Source organism: Micromys minutus (assembly GCF_963924665.1).
Source record: "Micromys minutus genome assembly, chromosome: 2".
Lineage (NCBI taxonomy): Eukaryota > Metazoa > Chordata > Mammalia > Rodentia > Muridae > Micromys > Micromys minutus.
In genome coordinates this window covers 30,022,111-30,033,871 of record NC_137971.1, presented here as the reverse complement: position 1 = coordinate 30,033,871, position 11,761 = coordinate 30,022,111, and the positions used below count along the sequence as shown (strand labels likewise).

Below are 11,761 nucleotides of genomic sequence, written 5' to 3'. Positions count from 1 at the left end.
TTCTTCTAATATTTTAAGTTTTAGACTAGAATGCTGTGTTGAAGCTTAATATTTTAAGCTGAATGTGTATATATCAGCATCTCAATAAATAAAATAATAAAGCTCCAGTAAACACAAAGCTACCTTTTATTTATAATGAGGCACATTCCAAATCACTACAAAAAGTCAAGCCCTGAGTCAAACCAACTGAGCCACCAAATTTATTTCATAATAGAATTTAAGCAGTTGCTCTCTGAGTAAAAGATGAAAGAGCAATACTATTCTTCTCTTGCTTTTAATTTCAAATGACAAAGAAATTCAAGTTTTAAAACATAATTTTGGAAGATCAGTAACGATGAATCAAGCTCTCAATGTAAACAGAATGTCTGTGGAGAAGGTAAGTGGTAGCACCACCACTCCGGGTTTCTTTGGTAACCTTTTATGAACCCAGATTATTAAAAACAAAGTTCTGCCAGACATGGAAGGACATGTCTATAACCCTGGCACACTAGGGAGGCTGAGGCAAGGCCAACATGGGCTATACAGAAAGTTCCAGGCCTGCCTAGGGGCACAGAGAAACCTTTAAAAAGTTTTAAGAAACATGTTTTTAATGTATAGACATAAACCAAATATACTTATTTGAAAAAAAAAAAAACAAACAACAAAACCACCCATTTCTTTTTGTCATTATAAAATTTGGCAATTTTTTTTCTTTTTTTCTTTTTTTCAAATGTCTGAAACTATGAAACTTTGAATGGAAGTCTCAAAACAGAAGCGAAGTAGAAGTATGGAGACAGAATGAAGCATGAGATCCGTGCCCTGGCTCTGCTCTCCATTCCCCAGGTTAAGCCTGGACACGCCACTCAGCCCCCAGGGTTACGTGAAGTCAGTGAGACACAGGAAAGGAAGTGACATCAAGTGTAAGGCCTGTGCGAGAGTGCAGTTACTTCTGGACGTTCCACAGCTTAACACAAAGTTTTAAAGGACTGTTTTCATTTATACCACGTATTCTTTCAATGGACAAGAACACATTTTTAAAAACTGTATGCAAACAAAGAAATACAGCAACTCAGTTTATTATATGCAGATTCTTCTGCATTGTTGCTAACAGTTCACTGGTCCAAAATTACTAAAATACTTAAAAAACTATACATTATGTAAACAAAACATAAATAAGACAGTATTGTTCTTTGTACATATATTTAGTACAGATTATTAGGGATTTAAGGAATATGTACAATTTTACACCATAAACTGCATTTTCTTAATGCATAAATATATATATATATATTCTTTTTACAGAAACAAAAATGTCACTAATGACACAGAATACTACTATACTGTAGCTACACCACAACGATCCAAATTCAAGAAGAAACGTATCGATATAAGTGTGAAAGGCTAGCTTACTTAAACTATTCAAACTTGACTTTGCTCAATTTATGTTATATAGACAAGTAAATCTTGATGACATATTTTGAACAAAAAACCTTGGAAAACATCCTCTCACCAATGAATGAAATGGTGTATTTTTTTCCTCTTTAATAAAGTTTTAGGCAAGCTAATGAAGGTACATTAAGACACACACCCACCGACGACACACACGCACACACATGTATGAACAATATGTTTCCAACGGTATAATAAACAGTTAAAATTTTTATAGGAGTTAAAACAATGCCCCATTATTTAAAAACTGGCTCAGTTAGTCTAAATTCAAGGTACAGCTGTGTCAGGCTTCTCTAAACCAGATGGAAAAGCAGGGAAGACAGAGGCAGGATTTTGACTAGCAGATACAACTGGAGGAAGAGATGAAGATACCTTAGCTGCTGGAGTATTTATGGTATTTAGAATGGCGCCTTCTGGGCTAACCAATAACTTTTTGACAGAGGTGTCCAAATGAAATACCGATGTGCTACTTGGCAGTGGAGGATTACTGGAGGAAATGGCAGAAACCAAAGATGTTTTAGCTAAAAGAGTAGTTGGAGAGGTCTTAATTACTGAAGTCAATGCTGCCGGTGGTGCAGGTGCAACACACACTTTAGCAGGTGTGTTTATGATGTGTGGTGCTGTATGTACTGCAGAGAGAGAACTTGGACGTCCAAGAGAGTTTACAATCTTTGTAGAGTTTCTTACAGAATGCTTTAAAGGCTGTCCACTTAAAGAATTATTTGATGTCTGTATGATCTTTTGGACAGGATTATCTACTGGTGTAGCCAGTATGCTTTGGCCACTGTTAAGAACTAAGGGAGGTCCATATTTTGGATTAGTAGAGATAAGGAGGACATGGCTACCAGCTCCAAGACCTTGTGGTGGAACAATAAACCGGGCTCCATTCATCATGATTTGAGTTCCTGGTGCTAAAGGTGTACTTGTATTGATAACTATTTTTTGCTGAATACAAGGTTCACTGAATGGAGCACCTGCCAGACTAGTTATATTTGATGGTGGTGAACAAGTGTGAATGGCAGAGCCACCTGCAATAGAATTGTTACCGAGAGTTGTTTTTACTAATGAAGGGGGCATATGCTGGTTTGGCAAAGAAGTAACATTGGAGATACTAGTTATTTTACCTGGACTTTGTGATGGGGATGATAATTCAGCTAGAGGCTTACTTGTGTTTGCATTTGTTGGCACTGTAGCTGTAGTCCCTGGTGACTGAAACTGGAGAGAAGTTCGAGACTGTCTTTTAGAGAGAGAGAGAGGGCATGTGGCTCCTGGTACCGTTGCTGACTGTGGAACTGTGTTGATCATTTTTGGAGATGTAGCTCCAGATGTAGGCAAAGCAACAGTCACAGGGATCTGCAAAGCTGATGTCAAACATTTGGGAGACACTGTTGGTTGTGTAGTTGAAATGAGAACGGATGATGCGAGGTGTCCTGTTTTTACAGTTGATATAGCCACAGTGTTTCCGAGATTTGATGTACAAAGTCTATTTGACAAAACAGGCATAATTCTGGAAGAGGTATCATTTCCACTGACTAAAACAGGAGGTCGTGTCCCAACTGAAGCAGGGGATGAGGTCACTGAAAGAGAACTCAAAGGTACATTTGCTCCTATTCCTGAAAATGTATTTGCAGCTCTTGCTGACTCACTAGCAGGAGGGAGATTTTGACTCACAATATTTGAGGTTGCTGGAACTGAGTTACCACTTGGTGAGATGGGTGAAATACAGCCCTTACTACTTTTGTCTTCACCTCTCGGCATTACACTTTGCAATATATTAATTGATGACATAGCTGGCACATTTCCTGGAGGATTTATAATTGCTTGACCTATGTTTAGTCCAATTTTCACATCTTTAATCTGAGACACAGTTGGTGAAGAATTTATTTTTATTGGTGCTCCTACTGTAGAGGGAATTAGTACTATTTGAGGTTGCTCTGGATTCTTAATATATGTTTTATTCAAGGGAGAAGGAAGTGTCTGTTTTAATGATTCAGCAACAATAGTTGAGGATGAAGTGCCACTAGGAACTGGAGCATTAATAAGAACTACTTTCTGGGTAGAAACACTTTCTGGTGCTGATGCCATATTAACTGAAGGTACACCGCCTGAAGGAAGAATAGATGGAGCTGATACCAGCATCAGTTTCTGACCTAGAGTCTCACTGAGCCCATTTCCATTTATTGCTGTTGTTGCTTCTGATCTTGTAACTGGGTAACTTTTTGTGATATAATCTGCTTGTTGTGGTTTAGTTGATGAATGAGTAACATTTGTATTGGTTTGCCCAAAATTTCCTGTTGATATGCTAATTACACTAACTGAACTATTTGCTGTTGTTGGTAGCAGTGAGCTGGAGGAAATGGAGGGCTTAAGGGGTGAAGAGGGCATGTATGATGTTTTTTCTATCATGGGGCCCACATAACCACTGCTGAAGGTTTGGCCTAATGTAGATTTGAGATTTTTCCCCATGGGTGGATGAAAGCCACATGAAATAGACACAGACGTAGGTGCTTGGCTGAAAGATGGTAGACTAGACGTAGTAGTCACTCCGGCTACTTGTGAGGAAACAGGGCATGATGTTGATTTTGGCACAAGAAACGCCTGAAATTGAGGTGCAAAGGTGAAAACAGAGCCTGAAGGTAAACTATTAGGTGAATTTTGTTCCGAATTAGTTTGTACTTTTACAACTCCAGTGTTCCCGCCTCGAGTCCTAACAAGAATTGACTGTGAATCTCTTATACATACTGTTTTTAGTTCTTGCTTTGCCTCAGAAGAATCAACAGTTTGCTGTAAAAGACAGGGGAGGGAACTGCCAGGATCTGCAGATTCATGTAGTGTTGTTGCTGGCAGGAGAGGCTGAACTGTTGATGAAATGGTAGGTGAAGTGTTAGGCTGGGGGAATGTGGTGGATAAAACTGTACTCTTGACTTTTCCTGCTTCACTTTGGCTAGTCTTAACTGGTGATGTTAATACATTACTTACAGAAGTTATAGGTGACAGAGACTGTGATCTAGCACTCACATTTGATGAAAGTGTAATTGTCTTATTGAGAACTGTATTAGGTAGTTGGGTAGAAACAGAGGTGACAGGAACAGATACTACAGAACAGTTTACGCTTGTTGTCTGTGGGCAAGGTGAACAACATTCTGTGCCTTTCTGCTGAGGTGGAGGTATCTCTTTTGCAACCGTTTTCCCCTCTTTGTGCTGAATCACAAAATTCTTAGGCAGAATAAGAACTTGCTGCATGATCTTTTCTCCTGTTTTCGAATCCACCACAGGCTGCATCTGAATCTTGACAGAACTACTGTGAAGGTCTACTGGCAACCACTGAGCACAGGGCACTTTGTACACCATCTGTAAAGGTCCTTTTGTACTGGTGAGGCAGGTCAATGCTGGCTTTATGGGGCTTGTTTCTGTAGGAGATAGAGCTGGCTTGTCCTCAGCAGGAACACTCCTACCCGTGGAAGGGGGCAGTTGATTTGTTAAGGTCACTTTGTTCCCAATATTCTTTGCAAGCAAAGCCTGAATAGGTTTGGTCCCTTTCTGGAGAGTAGACACTGGTACTGAATCCTTTGAGGCAAAGGACTCTGCAAATGGCAGTTCCGTAGGCTTTGATTCGTTTGAACAGTCAATCTGCATGTCGACATCTAAGTTCTCAGCTGGTGTCTCATTTGTGCTTAGCTTTGCTTTCTTCCTTGGTGAAAGCTCTTCTGTGCTCTCATCTAGACAACTAATTTGTCTGGACTGCCGTTTAAGTGTTTTAGGCAGTGTCTTCACTGTATCTTTAGAAGGCAATTCTTTTTTCAACAACTTGCTTCTGGCCACAGGAAAGCCTATGTCTGATAATTTCATATCATCTGAAAATGATAAAAACAAGCATCCTGTTATAGAAAACAATGATTGCGTAACACCAATTAAAAATATATAGTCACCCTTTGAGCAGGTAATTTAAGAAGTACAGACATTCGAAAGCTTCTGCACTACTAAAGGAGGTTGACAAGCTGACTTCTGTATCCCAAGTATGCTCAAGAGCAACCTATTACAGTAGTTTTGGTCTAATCCTGCTGTCTATGTGTAAGTGATAAGGAAAAACTCATGGTTAAAAAGAAGTTGAATCTGGCTAGTCTTCTTTCTCTAGATACGGAGAACTTTGTACCACAGAAGAATGGTTGCTATTCTGTATTTTCTTTAGGGACTCTAAATGAAATGTTCAACATTTCCTGTTTTTTTATCCTTAAATAACTTATAGTCATATCTGGTCAGAAGTACACTTTTACAATTCACAAGACATGAAATATGTTAACATATCATGAGTTTTTCCATCAACTTCTTATATAACTAAAGAATGCCACTGCTGAGTTAAAATAAGTCACATGCAATTTTATCTGTCTAGCTACCCAAACTTATTAGAATGATGGGTTTACTTTGCTCTCAGTTGGCCATCAACCTTGGCCACACCTCATTTAAAAGAAATCCTCACAATCTTAAGGATTTATCAAATTCATTTACAGCAAACTTTGCCAACAGAACTTTATGAGTAGTAACAATAAAAAGATAATCAATAAATTCCAAAGGGGTAACAGATTAGCAGTGCAGGATCTGTAACAAGCAATGACACACATGTAACTTAGGGTTAGGCATTGGCTCCAGAAGCTCTGAAAATTTAATAATAGCTTTCAAGAAATTGCTTACAAGGATATGGATGGTTTTTCTTTAAAATATCAGATTTCCTCAATCACACTCACTGAGCAAATTACCTTTTGCCTTTACAACAAACAGCAAATTCTCTTTATACTTACATTTAGAAAACTGGAATGCCTACCTGGATCCTCATGCTCTTTCTCCAGGCTGTCTAGAGGTTCTGCTGCATCTACAGACTTACTGATTTCAGCTTTAGGAGCCTCTCTCTCAGGGTTCCCTTCACAGTCTTCAGTAGTCCACAGTTCTCTTGTGAACTGACCATGATCAGGTAGTCTTCGGAAGTCATCATAGTCTTTCTTCAGGCGGCTCCTGAAATAAACGAATGTAATATGGAACTTCTAGAAGTTAAAGTAAAATAAGCATTTTAAACTAAATATCGAAATGCTTTCAATTGTCATTAAACATTTTTTGTTTTAAGTGTATCTAAATATTTATTAGTTCAGTCTTGCCAATAATCCAAGAAGACAAAACGTATGATATAAGCTTTACAAAATTTAAAGAAAGGTTACGTCTTTAAACTTTCTGAATAAAGTTTGAACACACCATCTCTCTGAGGGCTATAACTATTTTAAAAAGGCAATAGATAACTAAAATTTTCTATTTGAATTGAAAAATTGGCCTGGGGCCCATCAAGTAGCCTAGCCAACAAGTCCCAGTGATCTGCATGTCATATACATGCTTGATTTAGCATGAGTTAGCAAAGAGTAGCTATGAAACAAATATCCCTTTTTATATATAAGATTAGAATAGAGAAACATCTATATAATGGTTGAATGCCATCCCCACTCTCAGCTATTGACTATCTGTATTTCATGGATGATAATAATTGGAAAAATATTTCATATGCTCACATCTTATCTTTAAATACCTTCATTTGTATTCATATTTTCCTTCTCTTCTACCTATGTTAACACCCCCAATTTTACATGTATCTTCTTGTCTAGTTACTACTCTACTGTTATTCCTCTATGTAATTCAACACAAATTATTACAAAACAAAAATTTTTAATTAAAAGAAATCAAAATGCTTTTTCTATACCTCAATCTGTATTTCCTGGTGCTATCTCACTTCTCCACTGCATTTTATGCCAGAGGGTCACAAAAGAGTACTACTCTTCAGTTCTTCTCCTAATTCTCTTCTATAGCTTCTTTTTCTTCAACTTACCAAGTTTCTAAGGCACCTTTCTTCCTTGTTTATCCTTTTTATCTTACTTAGCATTCTCCCAAAGCCTCTTAAAGTGTCCTGTTCGTCTACCTCACTTACAAATGTTGCAATGTCCACTGTTCATATAATTTCTACTAACCTCATGACTCTTAATATAATCAATGCTGATAACTCCCAAATTTGTACCTCAAATCTAGTAATACTATTGAATTACTTACATAACTCACATTATGCCTACTTACCACCATCAAGTAGATGCCTAGAAAGTCTATCAAACGTAACATGTTTAAATCCGAACTATTCAGCCCTTATCACTTCCCAAACCTGACTCTCCTTCAGTCATTCCTGTCTCAGTTAATGGCAAATCCACTATGACAGTTATCTAGATCAAAAATTTTAGGCATGGGAATTTTCACTCATGAATTTCTACTTTATTAGCTACTTCATTCACTGTTGGGACAGAATACTTGATAGAAGCAACTTAAGGATGGAAGGAAGGGAGTGTATTTGTTTCAGTCTGAGAGTACATCCTAGCAAAGAAGTTATGGCAACAGGAGCTTGAAGTGGCAGGTTCTTACACTAACCATCAGGGATAAGACCAGTGCCTGAGCTCATCTCCCTTTCTCTTGTTTACTCTCAGGGTCTACTCCACATTTAGGGTGAGCCTTTCTAACTCAATTAACCTATTGTAGAAAATTCCTTACAGACATGCCCCCAAAGCTTATTTCCATGGCATTTCTAAGTTTCAAGTTTACAATAGCATTAACCTATCATAGTTATATATAATATTTAGTCAAATTTTACCAATCTTACATTGAAGCTATACCTAAATCCAAATCACTTCTTGTCATGTGTGACTGACTCTACAAGCTACTCTCCGTTTTTGTTTGTTTTTTGTTTTTTAGGGTCACTACTACACTATACCTAGTTCACCTGCTCTCGTCTTTACAGCTATTTCAACATGGTAGCTAAAGCAAATGCTTTAAAATTTAAGGTCAGGTAGTTGCAGAGATAGTTCCTATGGGTAAAGGTTCCTGCTACCAAGAATCACATGGTAGGAAGAATCAACTCCTTACACATTGTTCTCTAGCCTCCACATGTGCACCATGGCACACACAAGTGTATTTCAGGCCACAAACCATATCCCACCTCCATATACACAAATTCAATCAACCAATCAATCAATCAATCAATCAATCAGCCAGTCAGCCAACCAATGTAAAAACAAAAACCAAACCAAAACAAGAAAGCTTAAGGTTAGAGATACAGCTCAGTGGTATTCGTTTAGCCATGTACAAAGATCTGAATTCAAGTCTCAACTTGCAAGCAAGCAAGCAAGCAAGCAAGCAAGCAAGCAAGCAAGCCCAACAGAGAAGATAACATCCTATCTCTGTTCAAAACCTTTGAAAAGTACTCATCTTAGTCCACATAAACTCTTAAATTCCTGACCTGGATACCTTTACCTTTGTGTCTACTACCATCTTTATCAATCACTTTTCTTTGGCTGTAGCTAACTTTGTGCTTCCTCTATATACCAAATACATTTCTATAGTTAGAGATTGTGCCCCTTTTATTGGGTTTTTCTCTCTAATGAATATTAGAGTATGCATTATGAGTGTGCATAAGCTTTGTGAATAGCCTTTACGGTCTCAAACAAGAACTTCATATTCCCTCCCTCATGTTCTTTCCACTAGCATTTATCACATTTGAATCTGTATATTTCTTCCATTAGAAAGTAAATCACAGAGATTTTTTTTGTATTTGATGAATTACAAATGAGTAAAAAGAAATCTAAATGATTTTATTATATTTTCCCACAATCATAAATGGGGACTTAGAATAAGTTATATACATCACAAAAACTTGTTACCTGTTTCTCTGAAAAGCCTTCATTAACTTTGGTTCCCATGGTAGCAATTCATTTAAAAGGCGTATCAGTGTACTATGTAATTCTTTTACAGCTTGCCTCCGATGGTACCATTTGCCCTAAAAACATAATTTTAAAAAGTAAATTCCTTATACTTAATCTAAAGTTAATGTCAATTAAGTTTTATTCGCTAATAAAAATAACAAAAGTACTAATAATTTATCAAAAATATTTTCCACAAAGGTTTACAAAAGAGGAAATATTTTTAAGAAATCTAAATATGTTTAGTGACCTTCAATTCCATACTTGAAAACCCAAACACATATTATCTAAGTAGAAAAAAAACAAGTTTAAAAATGGTGCAATTATGTTAGTTAGTAAAGTAAATGTTAAGTAAAAAAAAAGTTAAGTAAATACCTTAACAAATCATTTACTAAACATATGTAGTGTCTTTGGTTTAATTCCCAGTGCCAAAGTAGGCATAAAAACAAACAACCCCCCCCAAAAACCCTACCAACCAAATGAACAAAACAATGTAAAAGCACAAATATTTAAATGCACTCATCAAATAAATTTGGTTCATGTTGTAAAGTTTTAACTTCTAAGAGAGACAGAGAGATTTAACAAACTTTCTTAGACATTGTTAGAGTTATTTTAGTAGTTTTTAGCGTAGAAAAGTAACTGATACAGTTAACTTGTTTATTTTACATGTGTTGAGATGTCTGTGTGTGTGCATGTGCAAGAAGATTTAGAAACCGAAGGGTAACATTAGGATGCAAATCTTCCTGCTTCTACAGTGAGCATCCGTACCTGCTGAATTACCTTCCTGAGCCCAGTCAACTAGGTTTTAAAGTCTACAACACTACACTAAAATTAATTATTACTGACATTCCTCTTATTTGCTGGTATTACAGTTATTTTCTGTCCCCTCTCCCTCCCCCTCTGCCTTCCTTCTCCCCCACAACCCCCATCCATCTATGTGCACTGTATCTTTGTATACTATATCTATGTACATCCATATCTGCTTGATTCTGATACCCAAACTAGTTCTCAAACTAAGACTGCAACAAAGACTGGGTGTGGTAGTACATGATTTAATCTTGCACTGGAGAGGAAGAAGCAGTTGGATCTTGAGTTTGAGGCCAGCCAGGGTAACACAATGAGACCCTGGCTCAAGAATAGAACAAGACAAAACAAGGAAATAAACAGCATCAAATAAACTCATATCATGTAGTTTATAAAAGCCTTAAGTAAAGATATACCTCATCAACATATATAAAATCATCTCATCATTACAGAAACAACACATTTAAGAACAGCACTTAACTATTACATTCATGTATCATGTAATTCATATGTATTACTTCTAATGAAAGATAAGTATTGTAGATCACATTTAACAAATCTAAAATCAGACTTTATTCGATAAGCAACTGTTGAGTTAATCTGCCCATATATAGGAGAGTAAGGCTACTATCTATAGAAAAGGTATATTCTAAAGTTATACATGGAGCTGCCAATTTTTATATACACATACATGCACATACACAAAACCTTCATAATTTATAATTATAATTTTGTAACTTTATAACACAGTCATTAATTGTATAGCCTGATCAGAAAGTTTCAATATTTTGAAGCAATAGAATATGTTTATAAAAACACAAACAGCTATTATTTCTTCTAAGGTTTTTGAATTTTTAATTTTTGAAAATTGGTTATTTTATTTATTTACATTTCAAATGTGTCCCCTTTCCTGGTTTCCCCTCCATAAATCTCCCATCCCATCCCCCCCTCTCTCCTGCCTCTATGAGGGTGCTTCTCCCCCTCACCATTCCTGTTTCACCACCCTAGCATCCACCTATGCTGGAGCACCAAGCCTTCACAGGACCAACAGCCTCCTGTTTCATTAAGGCCAGATAAAGCAATCTTTTGCTACATATACATGGGTCCCTCCATGTGAACTCTTTGGTTGGTGGTTTAGTCCCTGGGGGCTCTGGAGGGGGTACAATCTCCTTCACCTTCTTTTAGCCCTTCTCCTTTCTATTCCATTGGGGTCCCTGGGCTTATAAGGTCCTATGGTTGGCTGCGAGCATGCACATCTGGAATACTACTCAGCTAGTAAAAACAATGACTTCATGAAACTCGCAGGCAAACAAGTGAAATTCCTGAGTAAGGTAACCCAGTCACAAAAGAATACACATGGTATGTACTCACTGATGAGTAGAAATTAGCCTAAAAGTTTGGAATACCCACAATACCACCCACAGATCATATGAAGCTCAAGAAGAAGGAAGACCAAAGTGTGGAGGCTTCAGTCCTACTTAGAAGGGGGAACAAAATAATCACCGGAGGTAGAGGGAGAAAGAGGGGGAAGAAAAGGGGGGTGGATCAGGTGTGGGAGAAAACCAGGGAGATGTACAGAGGGTCAGGAAATTGAACAGAAGTGTGAGGCAGTGGGGGATGGGGAACTGGGGGCAGACACTAGAAAGTCCCAGAATCCAGGAAAGCAAGAGGTTCCCAGGACCCAATGGGGATGACATTAGCGGAAATGCCCAGCAAAGGGAAGATAAAACCCGTAGAGACCATATCCAGTATAGTCA

General features: G+C 37.4%; 1 protein-coding gene across 2 annotated transcripts in view; it reads right to left on the bottom strand.

Moving 5' to 3' along the window:
- Nucleotides 1-1,066: 1,066 nt before the first annotated feature.
- Nucleotides 1,067-11,761, bottom strand: part of BRD10 (bromodomain containing 10) — a 74,608-nt gene continuing 63,913 nt past the window's right edge. For both annotated transcript variants that reach the window (XM_080911725.1, XM_080911726.1), the window contains 3 exons: nucleotides 9,162-9,277; nucleotides 6,248-6,435; nucleotides 1,067-5,282 (listed from right to left, as the gene is read on the bottom strand). In XM_080911725.1, coding sequence (XP_080767851.1) covers nucleotides 1,696-5,282; nucleotides 6,248-6,435; nucleotides 9,162-9,277 — 3,891 coding nt within the window. In that variant the 3' untranslated portion in view covers nucleotides 1,067-1,695. The remainder of the gene's footprint in view (nucleotides 5,283-6,247; nucleotides 6,436-9,161; nucleotides 9,278-11,761) is intronic.